This window comes from Sorex araneus, chromosome 6 (assembly GCF_027595985.1).
Source record: "Sorex araneus isolate mSorAra2 chromosome 6, mSorAra2.pri, whole genome shotgun sequence".
In the NCBI taxonomy this organism is placed as follows: Eukaryota; Metazoa; Chordata; class Mammalia; order Eulipotyphla; family Soricidae; genus Sorex; species Sorex araneus.
This window is the reverse complement of record NC_073307.1, coordinates 97,152,817-97,169,970: the sequence shown is the minus strand read 5'-3', so window position 1 is coordinate 97,169,970 and position 17,154 is coordinate 97,152,817. Positions and strand designations below refer to the sequence as shown.

Sequence of the window (17,154 nt, the reverse complement as noted above, 5' to 3'; positions counted from 1 at the left end):
CGTCACCCCCCAAGCCCCTCAGCGCCTACGTCTTGTGTGGAACCCCAGGCCTCTGCCTCTGACGTGCTCCACCCTGAGCCACATCCCTGGCCACCTTGTAAGTCTTTGAGGCACAAGCCCCAGTTTGGCTCCATTGGCCAAAGACAGCCCCAAAGCCCTCGCCTGTACCAGGGCTGTTCCCAGATGGTGAGCACTCAGAACCCGCTCCCGAACTGTGAGCCTCACTGCACGCGGAGAAGAAAAGGGTCCAAGCCTGGAGAGCACCACAGGGCAGGGCACGTGCTTCCAGGCAGCTGAAAGGGGCCATCCGGGCCTGGCACAGGGCAGGGCACGTGATTCCAGGCAGCTGAGCCCACTTCGGTCCCCTCAGCTCAGGCTTCCCCGCAGGTGCAGTCCCGGAGGCCCCAAGCAGCGCCAAGGTCACTCCTGTCCACAGGGCTTGAGCACCAATGTATCCTTGCAGCAAACTCCTGACCCAGGTGGCCAAGAAGTCCACAGAGGGCACAGTTGCCCTGCTCCCCCCCGCCCAAAAAAAAAAAAAAAAAAAGGACAGTTGCCCAGCTATGGTCAGTGCAGACTCACACCTCTCCTCAAAAATACCTCTCAGTCAGGGCTGGAGAGATAGCACAGCGGGTAGGGTGTTTGCCTTGCATGCGGCCGACCCGGGTTCGATTCCCAGCATCCCATATGGTCCCCTGAGCACCACCAGGGGGGTAATTCCTGAGTGCAGAGCCAAGAGTGACCCCTGTGTATCGCCAGGTGTGACCCAAAAAAAAAAAAAAAAAAAACTCAGTCATAGCCGGAGAATTGCAAACCATAACCGTGAAATCCCCCCTCCCCCTTTTCATTAGAAAATGAAATTCTTGGGGCTGATGTGATAGCACAGCGGGGAGGGTGTTTGCCTTGCACGCAGCTGACCCGGGTTCTAATCCCAGCATCCCATATGGTCCCCTGATGACCGCCCAGGGTGATTCCTGAGTGCAGAGCCAGGAGTAACCCCTGAGCATCGCCGGGTGTGACCCAAAAAGCAAAAAAAAAAAAGTAAAAATTATAAAAAAATAAAAGTAAAAATAAGAAGGCAAGGGGCTGGAGCGAAAGCACAGTGGGTAGGGCATTTGCCTTGCACGTGGCTGACCAGGGTTCAATTCCTAGTATCTCATATGGTCCCCTGAGCACCGCCAGGGGTAACTCCTGAGTGCAGAGTCAGGAGTGACCCCTGTGCATCGCCGGGTGTGACTCAAAAAGCAGAAAAAAAATAAAATTAGAAGGCAAACCACAGATCTGGGTGTTAGAATACTGTATGATTGAAATCTAATCGTTAACAGCTTTGTAAGGGTCTATCTCACAGTGATTCAATAAAAAAATTAATTTAGGGGCTGGAGAGACAATACAACAGCGGGTAGGGTGATTGCCTTGCACGCAGTCAACCCGGGTTCAATCCCTAACATCTCATATGGTCCCTCAAGCACAGCCAGGAGTAATTCCTGAGTGCAGAGCCAGGAGTAACTCCTGAGCATCACTGGATGTGACCCCCCCTAAATTTTTTTTTTCTGTTTTTTGGGTCACACCTGGCAATGTACAGGGGTTACTCCTGGCTCTGCATTTAGGAATTACTCCTGGCGGTGTTCAGGGGACCATATGAGATGCTGGGAATCGAACCCAGGTCAGCCGCGTGCAAGGCAAACGCCCTACCAGCTATGCTATTGCTCCCAGCCCCCCTCCTAAATTTTTTTGATTAAATATTTCCTTAGAATAACAAAACGTGCTTTGAACTAAAAAGACAAAAAAACACCCCAAAGGTAAATGGCTTACATGTCCACAGTGCCTTCAGTTGGTCGGGCACATAACCCTAACAACAGCCATCCCAAGGAAAATGAAGTAGTGAATCAAGTTTGGTTTCTGGAGGATAAATTGGGGCTACATCCAGCGATGCTCAGGGGCTACTCCTGGCTCCATGCTCACCCCTGGAGGGGCTGGGATCAGACCTGGGCCACCGGCACGCAAAGCCTGCACACTCGCCCTCAGAACCACCTCCAGCCGTCTGGACTGTAGAGCGCACTAAGGCATGGGGCCGCCCTCCTGGACCCCCAGCACCAGGAGCCATGACCACTGGGCTTTGCAAAGTGAAAACTCGCCCTTCCGGGCCCCCAGCTCCTCACCTTGCTTTCGCTTGGGAACCTTTCCCTCGGGACTGTAGCCTGGCGGGTAGACAAGTTCCTTAAATTCATCCACCAGGGAGCCCAGTCTTTTATCCATCGCTTCCACCTTGGGCACTAGAAAAGCCAAAACACAGCCAGAGGGGCTCGGTGAGGCTCAAGCTTGTGCTGAGGGGGACGAGGGGCAGAGGGAGCAAGGAAATGCACCCGAGGGAGGACAGCCCCCTGCTCAGCCTCCTTACGAGTCAGGTCCTCCGCCTGCTCAGGCTCCATCAGGTCCAGCGCCAGGGCCTCCAGGTTCCGGAAGTGCTGCTGCAGCACAGGATTCTCGAAGCTGTCACTTCTGTTTAAAACAAGAGGCAACACAGACATATCAGGAAACAAGCACCAGTGTTTGCTTTCGGGGCCACACCTGGCAGTGCTCGGTGGGGTACCAGGATTGAACCTGCAGCGACCCGGCTGTGTACCAGCCCTCTCAGCCCTCTCCCTGGCCCCCAAGTCATAAATGTTTTGAAAACAAAATAATAAATGACAGCTCTGGCGAGAGTGCAAGAGGTCTGGTTTTGCATGCAGGGTCAGTTCCTAACATTGCATGGTGCTCTGAGCATTGGACAGGGAGTACTGAGACCTCCAGGTATGACCAACTCCACCCCCCACAAAAAAATAATGAAAAAAATGCTATTAAGAAAGTTCAGGTACAAAACCAGTTGAGAAAAACACTTCAAATACAACAGTTGGGAATCTTACAGCACCGAGGTCGAACCCAAGATTTTGCACACATGTGGGGCCCTTGAGTAACCTCCCTGGCCCTCTCCAATTTCTTAATTAAAATCACAGTGCAGTGTAATAGTAATGTTTCAGGTGTGCCACATTCTGAACCCCCCCCACCCCCAAGAACCGTTCATCTGACCCGAGGGCTAGCTTAGGGCACAGCACCTGCCTGGCGTGGGGCCTCCCTCTGGGCTTGATTCTCAGCACTACAAATCTTTTTAATTTTTTTTCTGGATTTGAGTATCCCAGTGATGCTCAAGAATTACTCCTGATGGTTCTCGAGGGACTATAGGGGAGGCCAGGGATTGAACCCGGGTCAGGTGCATGCAAGGCAAGCACTTACTCACTGTTCTCTCTGTTCTCTCTTCAAACCCCACATTTTAAAAAATTTTAAAGTCAGTTTTGATTCTATTTTATTTTTATTTTTTTGCTTTTTGGGTCACACCCGGCAATGCTCAGGAGTTACTTCTGACTCTGCACTCAGGAATCACTCCTGGCGGCGTTTGGGGGACTATATGCGATGCTGGGAGTCAAACCCGGCTGTGCTATCGCTCCACCCCCTCGATTCTATTTTAATCCTAACTCTATTCACTATACAGTTGACCCCTCCTTGTTTTTTACATTTTAATTCTTTTTTTTATTGAATCACTGTGAGATATAGTTACAAAGCTTTCATGTTTGAGGGGCTGGAGCGATAGCACAGCGGGTAGGGCGTTTGCCTTGCACGCGGCCGACCTGGGTTCGATCCCCGGCATCCCATATGGTCCCCCAAGCACCGCCAGGAGTAACTCCTGAGTGCAAAGCCAGGAGTAACCCCTGAGCATCGCTGGGTGTGACCCAAAAAGCAAAAAAAAAAAAAAGAACAAAGCTTTCATGTTTGAGTTTTAGTCATACAATGATCAAACACCCATCCCTCTACCCGTGCACATTTTCCACCACCAATGTCCCCAGTATCCCCCCATCCCACCCCTCCCCCTGCCTCTATGGCAGACAATTTCCCCCATACTCTCTCTAAGTAGACCCCCTTTTGACCTGATTTTCAACTTAGCTAATGCTAGAGATCCAAAAGCCGACTAGAAAGCAAACGATGACAGCTGAGGAGCCGGCAGAGGCGGTCAGGCACTTGCTGTGCCCACAGCTGCCTCAACTAACTAGGTTCAAACCCCAACATCACATATATTCCTCCTGAGCACAGAGGCAGAACCGGTTCCTGAGTACTGCCAGATATGGTCCCCAAGGCCCCCAAAATAAACTGAACTAGACTTAAAAATAAAAGCCAACAGTGGCAACCCAGCACTGGAAGCTGTGCACAGACAGATGAAGGGTGGTCCAGGCGAGGACAGAGGGAGGGAGAGGAGGGGGAACGTCTGGCGACCCCTTGCTGCTGCTGTTCTGTGCCTCCCAAAAGTTGGCTCAGCAGGTACATGGTGCTGGGTCCGGCCCTCTGTGCCATCTCCCCAGTCCCTTTCTGCTGCTGCTTTAAAAACTTGCCCAGTAAGCACCGCCCCAGGGTCTTCACTCTGATTCGACTTGCCCTGCTCGAGCGCTTCCAGAAAGCAACGGGCTGAGCACTGCCAGGAGTGATCCTCGGGCACAGTGGGGGGTAGCCCCCAGCATCACTAAGTGTGCCCACACCAAACAAAAACCAGAACAAAACGTGACCCTCAATTATCTCCAGAGCACCAAACCACACGCCCCGCCTCCACTGTACGTGAACTCGCAGCAAGACTCCTCGGCTCGCTCACCGGTATTTGAAGCGGAGCTTCTGGACAATCGCCTTCATCTTGTCCACTTGCTCTGGGGTCGCTGAGACTTTGCCGGTGAAGGGCACCTTCCGTTTGTCATCAGCGTAGGGCAGGAAGATGAGGTGGAAGCCTGGGGAAAGAGGCGTGGAGGCAGCTCTGAACAAAAGGTTTCAGTTCCTGAGCTGTCTATTTCTGCTCCAAAGTCACCTGCCTCTGTCCCGGGCACTAGGACGGGTCCCTGCCAACCCCCTTCTCCATGGTCACCCCCTGGAGGGGCCAGAGCCATAGTACAGCTGGGAGGGCAAATGCCTTGCATGAAGCCGACCCCGGTTTAATCCCCGACATCCCATATGGTCCCCCGAACACCACCAGGAGTAATTCCTGAGCGCAAAGCCAGGAGTAACCTCTGAGCATTGCTGGGTGTGACCCCAAAACAAATATGATCACCCACTGGAGACAGCACAGGAGACCCGAGGCATAAAGGGTACACCAACTGGACTGCCACAGGCCTTTCCAGTGCATCCAGGGCTAGCTGGGCCAAGACCCTGAAGTCCCTGAGGGCCATCTCTGCCCTCTATTCCCCCTCCCCTGCCACATGCTCCAAAAGAAGCAGGGGTCCAGCCAGCAGCTCTCAGAGAGAACTCAGCTGCCAGGGGCCAGGTGGGTTTGATGCCCACACTGCCTGCCTCCCACACGCCCCAAGTTGCCCCAATATCCACCTCCAAATTGACAATTAAAAGGGAAGAGGTCAGTGCTCTCGGGCTATAGGGTTCCACTACTAGCCCTGCTGGCAATGCCAGGGCACTAAGCCATAAAGAGCCAGCCCCTCGCTCTCACCCACCCCAAAGCCTCCCTCTGGCGCCACTAGTTATAAATATATACGTGTTACATCTGTGTGTTTACATGTATATATGTGTATGTGTGTACAGACATTGCTGTCCCCCCGGGGCTGGGGATGTGCCCTGGCACGGAGCACCCGTTAGTTAAGCAGCTACTGAGGCGAGGGCTGCAGAAACTCAGGCAGAGGTGCAGAGCGGAGTGTGAGGCTGGAACTGAGGGAGGGTGAAGCGCAGGTCCTCGCTCTGAGAGTGCAGAGCAGGGTTAGAGGGATCCCGGTGGAGGGCGGAGGGCGGGCGGGGAGGGAGGAAGGGAAGGCGGCAGGCAGGAGGCTCCCCCTGCTGGCCACTCGGTGTCAGGCCCTTCAATAGCGACCCACCGTTTCCTCAAAGCACCAGGAGCCCAGGTGTGGCCTCTCAACCTCCAGGGAAAGTTACAAACAGAAAAGCTGTAACGGCGCCCAGAGGCAGCAGGCTAACGAGGGGCAGAGAAGAGTAGGAAGGAGATGGGGCAGGCTCTTACACTTAAGAGAGCCAGGCCTGACGTCACAAGCCAGGAGGAGGAGATATGCAGCCTGGCATGCCAGGCTCTGACACTAGGCACCACCACGGGGGCCCAAGCAGTGGCAGGTGGGGCCCCTACAAACAAACAAAGCAAACAGAAACCAGTCTTCCCACAATGCCTCTCTGCCTCGGCGGGCACAGACCAGGCAGCCGGACAATGGTTCTCAGTGAAGAAGGGTGCCAGCGGGCCCTAAGCCTGGCCACCCCCGACCCTGGCAGCTACAGGCTGCGCTGACTCTGAAATGTGGCTACCTCTGCAGCCGCTCACCTTGAAATCCTCAAACCACACGTTTCCCCACAGCAAGTCTGACGTGGGACCCCAAAGCCCAAGCAAGCCCCAAGCGAGCCCCCTGGGAAGCTGTCGGCCACATACCTGGAGGCGTTATCTGAACTTTCTGGTCATCCAGTTCCTCTTCCTGGGGCATCAAGGCCACAAAATAAGGAGGAATGTTCTGGCGGGGCGTGTACCTGCACAGGGCCACCACGTCCTTCTCCAGACACTTGGTGAGCAGCGCGTGGAACAAGGTGGAGCTTCCTGCAGAGCAGGCCCGACCCCACTCAGGTGCCTCCCGGCTCACTTGGGGTGCCCCGCCGCCCGCCCGCCCACCCACTCCACCTACTGGCCGATTCCCCATTTTCTCTTCCATTTTCTTAGAAGAACTCGTGACCCGTGCCTGGGAGAGGGATGAGTGTCCCAGAGTTGAGGGGCAAGAGGTAGGTGCCTGGAACGTTCCGTCCCTAAAGGGCAGTTGACACCCGGCAGAGGACATAAGCCCTAGCAGCAGTCACGTTAGGTGGCTTGTTGGCTCCTGCCAGCGCAAGCGCCATGTCCCAGGCTTCCTCTGCTGCTGGCAGGGTGGGGGAAAGCTAATTTTTTTTTTAACTGTGGAGGCCCCGCCTGGGGGTGCCCAGGGGCCACAGGGTGCTGACGCTGGAACCCCTGGGGAGTGCCTGCGAGGCACATGCGCAGCTTCTTGAGTCCTGGCCCCGGTCCTGGCTTCTGTTGTGCCAAACTGTCTATACAAGGCCTCAGAGAAAGAATTCCATATGAATTAGGCATAAACCATGCTACTTCCACAGCGCCCTCCTGGAGAGTTACACTGTGATCCTGGGGTAAGGCACTTGCCTTGCATGCAGCTAACCGGGGTTCTATCCCCCAACCCAAGAGGTCCCCTGAGTGCTGCCAGGAGTAAGGCATCAGCATCGCTGGCTGTGGCCCAAAAAACAATGAACAAATATTGAAGGGCCTCAAGAGAGCTCTTCAACTGCGTTTAGTCCCACACTTCAAAAAAGTATCTGAGCATGAAATAGTTTCAGAGACGGTCCAGCGGCTGCTACAGCAGATTGTGCAGGTGCAGAGGGGAGGCGCTGGCCTGAGCTCAAGCCACAGCACCTCACAGTCCCCCGGGCCCTGCAGGGACTGACAAAATGCCCCCTTGGTGCCCCCCCCCATCCCCATTCCCAGCAGCGCCAGCCTGTGTTCCCGCCTACCGTTGACCAGGTGCTCCTCGGGGTACAGGAACAGGGAGGGCCTCAGGTACTGGTGCTTCTTCAGCATGACCGAGGGCTTGAAGCCGATGAGAACCAAGCCCGGTTCATCAAAGCGCCTCAGTGCTTCTGTCTCCTCCTTCTCGAAAACAATCTGCCGGTTCCCATAGACCTGCAGTGGGGCCAGAGCACGAAGGGCGACAAGAGCTGGAGTGGGGAGTGGGCTTCCCAGCTCTCACCACGGAAGGAAATTCAGTCCATTCGGTTATCATCAGCCTGCAGAGCCCGACATCTGTGCCCTGCTGTGTGCCTGGAAAGGCCTGGAGGGCGAATCCCAGGCCCAAAGAGAAGGCACGAAGCAGGGGAGCGTATCCTCTGCACGCCCAAGGCCCCGAGTGTGAGCCCAGCACCACTGGGCCCTGGTGGTCCCCAAGTACCAAACCATTAGACTAAGCACCATTGGGCCAGTTTAGCCAAGAGTGGTCACGAGCCAATGAGCACTATTGGGGAAAGTGGGGCCCAAAAAAGAAAAACAAAACCAATTTTAAATATTTAAATTTGGGGACCAGACAGCACAGTGGGTAGGGTGCTTGCCTTGCACATGGCTGACCCAGGTTTGATCCCCAACACCAGTTGGGGACCCCCCCCCCCCCCAAGCCCTACTGGAGTGGTATGAGAGCCAGGAGTGGTACAGCCCATAAATCCAACCACCCTCTGCCAAGAAAAAAAAAATTATCTCCTCCTTCAGAAAGTTGAGTGCAAACACTCTGCCTTCAACTGTGAGCTCCAAGAAGCATCTCGTGGGGCTGGGGGTGGCTTGGCAGGAGAGCGCTTCCCTCACACGTGTCAGGCCCTGGGTTGCATCCCTGACATCGTCAAAAAGAATCTCATGGGTTGAATCAAAACAATATTTAATTGGCATGTAACTGATCTAAGTACTGAAATTATACAAAATCTCTCCCACGTTTCACATAATTAAAGGAGGGATGACTCACTTGAATTTAATTTTAGATATCAAACCCTTCTACAGACTGAACCACAGTGAGAAAATGAGGGAAGAAAATGTTCTCTGGGCTAGAGCATAAAACAGTGGGTAGGGTGTTTGCCTTATACGCGGCAGAGCCCGATTCAATCTCTGGCATGACATCTGGTCCCCTGAGCCCCTCCAGGGGTGATCCCTGAGCACAGAGCCAGGGGTAAGCCTTGACTACTGCTGAGTGTGGCCCTAAAACAATAAAGGTGCATATGCTGCCTGAGCCCATGTGCTGCTTGTGCCCATGTGGCCAAGCACACGTGTTGCCCGCACCTCCCCTCTTGAGATGTGTCCTTTCATGCTTCCATATCTAATACTGGGATATGTGTAGGGGCTCCCTACATACATTCAAAAGAGAAGCCTGCGTTCTCTCTTGAGCGCGTTACTCTTTCTCTCCCTCCTTCCCCTTCCTAAAATCTCCCAAATAAAATCTTTTTTACTTTAAAGAAGTTTTTAAATAATAATATTTAAACAGCAACAACAACAAAAAAAAGTGTTTGGCATGGGAAGCAGTGGCAGTTTAATGGACTAGAGCACAGGCTTTGCATGCAGGAGGCCTGGGTTCAATTCCCACACAGGCGTGATCCCCCTGAGCACTGACTGCCATGTGTGTTCATCTCCACACCCATCAGAAACGTTCTGCATTTGAAGACCATCTTTGAGAGTAACCTGCTCTGGAGGTGAGAGAGACAGCACAGGGGTTAAGGTGCTTAGCCCAGTCAGCATTCAGTCACCAGCGCCACCAGGAGTGACCCCAGACTCAGAGCCAGGAGGACAGAAGTGGGCCCTGAGGAGTGTGGAAGTTAGCCTTAGCCATGCATTCAGTCGACCTCAGCCCAGGTCCATGGCATCATATACGCCCCCTGAGCACCACTAGGGAGCACTTCTGAGCAAAGAGCCAAGATTAGCTTCTGTGTACTGAGATGGCCAATAATTTTTTAAAAACCCACAAATAGGGCTAGAGAGAGAGAAAGAGTACAGGGGGGAGGGCACTGACCTTGCAGGAGAAAGGAATTACAGACAGGTAAACCTGCCAAGGATCGAGGCCTCAAGTTTTCAAGCACCAACTCTTCTCTGGTTCCTGGGCATCACTCTCTATGCATCACTCTCGCTGCTCCTGGGCATCTCTCTATGCTCCCGAGCATCACACGCCTACTCCTGAACCTCTCTCGCTGCTCCTTGGCACCAATAACTCTCTCTGCCCTGGGCATCTCTCCACTCCTGGGTATCTCGCTCTCAGCTCCCAGGCATCACTCTCTACTCCTGGGCATCTCTCTCTGTTCCTGGGCATCTCTCTCTGTTCCTGGGCATCACTTTTTCTCCTCCTGGGCATCTCTGTCCTCTCCTGGGCATCTCTCTCTGCTCCTGGGCATCTCTTTTCTCTCCTGATTATCTCTATTCCTGGGCATCTCTGTTCCCTGGCATCTCTCTGTTCCTGGGCATCACTCTCTGATCCTGGGCATCACTCTCTCTGTTCCTGGGCATCACTCTCTCTGTTCCTGGGCATCTCTCTGTGTTCCTGGGCATCTCTCTGTGTTCCTGGGCATCTCTCTGTGTTCCTGAGTATCTCTCTGCTCCTGGGCATCTCTCTCTGTTCTTGGGCATCACTCTCTCTGTTCCTGGGCATCTCTCTGTGTTCCTGGGCATCTCTCTCTCTGTTCCTGGGCATCTATCTCCTCTCCTGGGCATCACTCTCTGCTCCTGGGCATCTCTCTCTACTCCTGAGCATTTCTGTCTGGCTCCTGATCATCACTGGTCCATGTACCGCAATCCCCAATAGCAGCATCTGTGCACACGCTTCAGAAGTGAACAGCACTTCAGACCAGTGTTGGGCTGCCAGGATCTCCCCCCAGCCCACTCCCCAAAGAGACACTATCGAAGGCCGAGGCAGCCTACCTGAGAGCGCTTGGTATCACTAGGCAGAAGCAAACTGCCCGTGTTCACATTAAATGTCCGTGTTTTGGTTTTCACGAGCTCATTTGTTTCTCGGTAGAGCTTGACAGGAGCTGGCTTGTAAGCCTTCTGGACCATATTATAAACACCAACTGTGAACTCTAGATCTTTGTTGAGTTTAAACTTCAACCTGAAAGAGAAAATAGACATGCACAGGGGCTAGAGTGATAGTACAGGCGGGAAAGATGCTGACCTTGATGTAGCCGGTCCGAGTTCAATACCCAGCACCCCATATGGTCCCCTGAACTCCTCCAGGAATGACCCCTGAGCACTGCTGGGTGTGGCCTCAAAACCAAAACAAAAAAGAGCTGAAGAAAGAGTATAGGGGAAAGGCACTTGCCTTACATGTGGCTGACCACATTTGGTCCCCCAAGCACCGCTACAAGTGACTCTTGAACACAGAACCAGGATTAATTCCTGGACATTGCTAAGTATGGAGTCAAAACAAACAAAAATGTCCCTAAAGCAAAATTTTTCCAAGTCTTAAATTCGTTTCAGACAGATTAACTACTTAAAATTTGTGATACACACTTAGGCCAGGGAGCTGGCTCAGAGCATGGGAGCACATACTGCACACTCAAGAGCCCCAGGTGGGTCCCCAGTACTACACAGTCCCCCAAAGCTCTGAGCACAGCACAAGAACTGAGCGAGGAGTAACCCCAGAACAACACTGTCACACATGGCCCAAACACACACACACACACACACAAATAGAACACTAAAACCAAACACAAAAAGAGTCAATTTTAAATAAATGATAGCTGAGTCAAAGATATTGGTATTATCAGGTCACACAGTGGAAAAAACATTGGTTTGAGGTAAAATCCTAATGCAGGATTTGGTTCCTGGAGATGCCCCAGATATGCCTTAATTCAATTCAGAAATTGTTGGGGTTTTTTTGTTTGTTTTTTTGTTTTGCTTTTTGGGTCACACCTGGCGGTGCACAGGGGTTACTCCTGGCTCTGCACTCAGGAATTACTCCTGGCGGTGCTCAGGGGACCATATGGGATGCTGGGAATTGAACCTGGGTCGGCAGCGTGCAAGGCAAACGCCCTACCCACTGTGCTATCGCTCCAGCCCCTCAATTCAGAAATTGTTGATGTAGCTACAGATGAGTAATGGTAATTGGTAATGGCTGGGCACCACTATATCAACTAGCTGATGGCTTCCTATTGTCCACTGTTCTAGCAGGCCAGAGAGAAAGCTCAGTGGGCTTAGCATGTGGAAGTTCGAGGTTCGACCCCCAGCACCAAACATGTCCTGAACTGGGAGTGAGCTTCAAGTACTGAGCCAAGACTAGCCCGTGATCAAAATCATTTGTGGCTTAAAATCCAATAAACAAATAATCTTTTAAAATATTTAAAAGGGAGCCAGGAGTAACCCCTGTGCATCGCTAGGTGTGACCCAAAAAGCAAAAAATAAAATAAAATATTTAAAAGGGGCTGGAGCAATAGAACAGCGGGTAGGGCTTTTGCCTTGCATGCAGCTAACCTGGGTTCGATTCCCAGTATCCCATACGGTCCCCTGAGCAGCGCCAGGGGTAATTCCTGAGTGTAGAGCCAGGAGTAATCCCTGTGCAACGCCAGGTGTGACCCAAAAAGCAAATAAATAAGTAAATAAATAAAATAAAGATAAAAATATTTAAAAATTGTTACAGCCCGTAAATGTCAAGTGTGGAGCTGTGCTGGCATATGGCTCAGTGTCAGTGGTAAAGTGCATGTGTTTTAGGGAAAACTGGGTTTAATCCCCAGCAAAAATAAAATAAAATAAATTGGAGGACTGATGCTCTTTAAAAAGAAGCACTGGAGGCCAGAGCTATAGTCAGAAGGTTAGCCTTGCACATGGCCGACTGGGTTCAATCCCCAGCATCCCATATGGTCCCCCAAGCACTATCAGGAGTAATTCCTGAGTGCAGAGCTGGGAGTAACCCTTGAGCATCTCTGAGTGTGACCCCAAACAAAAAAGAAGCACTGGCAGAATAAATGAGAAAAAAACAAAAAGCCCTTCAGATTTTATTAAAGCACTAAGTAGCATCTGACGATCTGGCTTCTAATGGCGTCATCCAGCATGTTCGAACTCAGAACGACAGACCTGAACCATGATAATAACAAGGGTTTATCGAGCTCTTGCTCTTTTTGTTTTGGTTTGGGGATAGGGGTTGCACACCTGGTGGTGCTCAGGGCTTACTCCTGGCTCTGCGCTCAGCGTGCTCACCTGCAGAGCACACGCTTTCGGGTCTCTTTGGCTCGAACCTTCCTCAGCAGGTCTTCGAGCTTGCTGGATTCCTCAAAGTGCACACCGAGGTCCTCATCCTCCGCGATGCTGATGATATCTCTGTAGAACAAGGATATGTCAAAGCCTCCGTCTTTCTTCAGATGCATCAGGTCAAGGAAGATTCCTGGGCAGACATACAAAACCAAGGGGGAATCAACAGTTTTAGCAGGTAAAACTCCAGGACACGGGAAACAGGGGTTACAGGGAGACTCAGGAGGGGCAGCATCAAGACACTTTGGGACATATTTGTCCAGCAGCCACAACCAGGAAGTCAGGATGTATGTGGCCCTGCAGCAATCTGGGAGGAGTCACTTCAGCCACAACTTCTTCAGACTCGTCACACTGATTCGGCTGAGCCCCCCTTCCTGTACATGTGCAGATGTGGCACATGAGGACCTCGAACATGGCCTGGGCAGGGTCTCATTCACATGCTTCTTTGTTTTGGGGTTTTGAACACCCAGCAATGTTCAGGGCTGCCTTCTGGCTCTGTGCTCAGGGATCACTCCGGGCAGTGCTGAGATACAACCGAGGCAAGTGACTTGCAAGGTCAGCACCTTAACCCAGCTGGTCCCTGACCCCCACATACTTTTTGTGCTGCCTCTAGGTACCAATGGAGATGGTGATGGCCAGTGTGGACCCTGTCTGGAGCCTGAGACTAGGGACAGCATAAATGACCCTCTGGAAGGGTTCTCCAAGATGCCTGGGGCTGCAGACAATACCGAGGAGGCTGCTGGGGAAAAAGCAGGTGGGCTTAATCGCAGCAAAGCGAGGGAGGTTCCTTACTCAGCTCAAGCGTGCTTTTATTTTTGTACTTTTATTTCTTGGTTGTGCTAGGGATCAAACCCACACTTCACACATGCAAATCATGAGCTCTACCCCTAAGCCACATTCCTGTCCTGCAGACACATGTTTCAACAATCCCCAGGACTAGGACAAGAGCTAAATAGGCTGAAAGCATACTTTGCATGTGGGAGGTCAGAGTTCAATCCCTGGCCTTAGGGCCCTGAACATCCCAGCAGCAATCCCCAAGCCTAGCGCCTGGAACAGCCTCTGAGCATCACAGGCTGTGGCCCCCAGAGCAAAACTAAACAAGGTTCCCTCGGAACTAGATCAAAGGGTGAAATACTAATGAAAGCAATTAGATTTTTGTTTGGTTTGGGGCCACACCTGGCAGTGCTTTGGGGTTACTCTTGGCTCTGCACTCAGAGGTCATTCCTGGACTGTTCAGGGAACTTATGGGGTGCCAGGTATCGAACCCAGGTCAGCCACATGCAAGGCAGGGGCCCTACTTGCTATACTATTGCTCCTGCTCAATTTCTAAAAATCCAGTTAGATATTTTAAAAGAAACTAGTAAATTAATCTTAGGGGCATAAAGATAGTATAATAAATAGATAAGGCCTTGCACATGGCTAACCCAGGCTTAATACCTGCCACCACATATGGTGCCCTGGGCACTGCCAGGAGAGATTCCGGAGCACAGAGCCAGGAGTAATTCCTGAGCACAGTTGGATGTGGTCCAAACCTCCCCTGGCCAAAGTAGAAATGAACTTTTTTTTTTTTTTTGGCTTTTGGGGTTACACCTGCTGGTGCTCAGGGGTTACTGCTGGCTGCACTCAGAAACCACTCCTGGCGGTGCTCAGGGAATTATACGGGATGGTAGGAACTGAACTCAGGTTGGCCACGGGCAAAGCAAATATCCTACCTGCTGTACTTCTGCTCTCGCCCAGAAATGCACTTCTTTTTTTTTTTGCTTTTTGGGTCACACCCAGCAATGCTCAGGGGTTACTCCTGGCTTTGCACTCAGGAATTACTCCTGGCAGTGCTTGGGGGACCATATGGGATGCCGGGGATTGAACCCGGGTCGGCCGTGTGCAATCGCTGTGCTATCGCTGTGGCCCCCCAGAAATGCACTTTTAAAAAGCAAAGTCTGGAGGTCTGTGTGGTAGTAGAGTGGGTAGAGCATTTGCCTTGCAAGTGGCCAACCTGGGTTTGATCCCCAACAACTCATATGGGCTCCCTGAGCCCCACCAGAAGTGATCCCTGAGCACAGCCAAGTGGCCCAAAAAAAATTTTTTAATTAAAAATAAATAAATAAATAAAAAGCAAAGTCAGGGGCTGGAGTGACAGCACAGCAGGTAGGGCATTTGCCTTGCAGGCAGCCGACCTGGGTTCGATTCCCAGCATCCCATATGGTCCCCTGAGCACCGCCACAGGTAATTCCTGAGTGCAGAGCCAAGAGTGACCCCTGTGCATCGCCGGGTGTGACCCAAAAAGAGGAAAAAAAAAAAAAAAAGCAAAGTCAGCCCAGTGGAGAATCCTCTGCACAGCGAGGAGGAAGGCTGTTTCCGGTGGGAATGCACAACTTTCTCCCCAGCCCCCGTTACCTCTCATCTTACTCTGAGTGGAGAAAAGCAAACATCTGACATCAGCGATAAGACACAGTGAGGGCCAAATGACAAGGGGAAGGGAGCAATACCCACCGGTGTCCCGGAGGTCCCCGGCCTTAGTCCTGGCCCGGCTGGCTTTAGCGCTGTCGCTGCGGTGGGGATCATCCTCATTGGTGAACAGCATGATCCGCTTGTGGCTCATCTTGACCTGAACGCTGCTGAAGAGGTTGGCGCAGACCCACAGCACCTCGCTTAGGGAGTACTCGGCCCCGTGGCCAAGCAGCTTCTGGAAGTGTTCTTTCCCCTGTGGCCCCTTGAACTGGTCCAGCTCCAGCACTCGCTTAGCACCTGATCGGAAACAGAGGGTCAAGAGGGAGAATGTCGGGGCACTGCCAGCAGCCACTTTCCAGGATACCAGAGGGCCAGGGTCCTGGCCTTCCCCAAGGCTCCCTAACCCCAACGAGAGGCCCCATGTGTGGGAGCATAACAGGCTTGCCTCATTTTACTATTAGCGAGCCCAGGGATCAAACCCAGGACCTCATGCTGGCAAGGCAGGCGCTCAACCACTGAGCCACAGCCCGAAAGCGCACTGCAGTCAGCACCACCCAGGTGCCACAGTTCCAAGAGTCTGAGCTCTGAGCTCACTCTGACCAAGCCCCTGGGCCCACTTCAGCACATCTGGTATACGGCGTGCTCTGCCCCCAACAGACAACTTTGCAGGGACGGAGGGAGAGACCGCAGCAGGCCCTGCTGCAGAGAACCCGGCTTCCATCCCTGCACCCACAGTTCCCTGATCACTGCCAAGAGTGACCCCCAAGTACTGCACCATGAACAGCTCCCAAGCACCGCCAGCCGGGGCCCAAACTGCACCCCCGCCTCCAACCCTATCCAAAAAACATACATAAAAAACATACATCATAGTAGTGGAAAGAGAACTTCCCCATGTGTGGCTTTCTGCTGAGAGGCGGCATCTGGGTCTGGGAAGTGGTCATGGCATTTCTGAGTGTGCCCAGACACCAAAGTCAGGATGACCGACACACCCCTCTCTCATCTGGGGGCCCCCTGGCAGTGCTCAGGGCTTACTCCAGGATCTGCACTCAGGGATTCCCTCCTCACTCTGAGCGTAGGCATCATCAGGGGATCTTATGGGTTGCCGGGGATTAAACCCTGGTCAGCCACATGATAGGCAAGCACCTGACCCCCGTAGTCTCTCTCAAACCCCTCTGCACCCCTCTTTGTTCACATAAGAGAAAGCAGAACTTAGGAAGCTACTGACCTGGACTGTCCAACTCTTGTAAAACATAAATATGTTTGAAATCCACAGAATTTTTCTCCTTCTCTGTGCCATAGAACACCACCGCCAGGAGATCCCGGTCACTGCTGATGATCTTATTGGTGTACACGCTCTGGATGCACTGGAACACACGGGTTCACACTGTTACGGTGTCGGGAGTCCCAGACACAGGACAAAATATTCCTAGAGTCAAAGTTCAAATCCAGACTGCACATCTGTACTCCAACACTGCTACACTTTTCCAGCTACAAGTATGGGTACATATCCTGGGACGGGGACACACACACACACACACACACACACACACACACACACACACACACACACATTCTGGGACGGACGGACACACACACTCTCTCTCTTATTTGTTTTGTTGTTTTTGTTTGTCAGAAACTACACCTGGCTCTGTGCTTGGGGGTTGGGGGTGTGTGTTAGGGTGCATGCAGTGACAGGGATTGAACGTCAGCCTCCCACATGCTTTCATGTGCTCCAGCCTGAATACTTTCATTCAGTTAAATAAAAAACAGTCTCACCTGGATACTCATATCAAAAGGAGTCAATCCATCTTCACCCTGAGAGTCAAACATGGCCCTCGAAGCATCAACAAGAAAAATCAAACTATCCCTTCCCGAATATTTATATTCACCTACGG

At 52.2% G+C, this 17,154-nt stretch overlaps 1 protein-coding gene across 2 annotated transcripts in view; it reads right to left on the bottom strand.

The window, feature by feature from the left end:
- XRCC6 (X-ray repair cross complementing 6) overlaps positions 1 to 17,154 on the bottom strand; it is a 42,379-nt gene that overhangs the window by 898 nt on the left and 24,327 nt on the right. For both annotated transcript variants that reach the window (XM_055141499.1, XM_004610723.2), the window contains exons 3-12: positions 17,036 to 17,148; positions 16,485 to 16,623; positions 15,302 to 15,556; positions 12,761 to 12,944; positions 10,490 to 10,676; positions 7,564 to 7,732; positions 6,446 to 6,607; positions 4,673 to 4,802; positions 2,399 to 2,499; positions 2,160 to 2,273 (exon numbers count right to left, since the gene is read on the bottom strand). In XM_055141499.1, the coding sequence (XP_054997474.1) occupies positions 2,160 to 2,273; positions 2,399 to 2,499; positions 4,673 to 4,802; positions 6,446 to 6,607; positions 7,564 to 7,732; positions 10,490 to 10,676; positions 12,761 to 12,944; positions 15,302 to 15,556; positions 16,485 to 16,623; positions 17,036 to 17,148 (1,554 nt within the window). The remainder of the gene's footprint in view (positions 1 to 2,159; positions 2,274 to 2,398; positions 2,500 to 4,672; positions 4,803 to 6,445; positions 6,608 to 7,563; positions 7,733 to 10,489; positions 10,677 to 12,760; positions 12,945 to 15,301; positions 15,557 to 16,484; positions 16,624 to 17,035; positions 17,149 to 17,154) is intronic.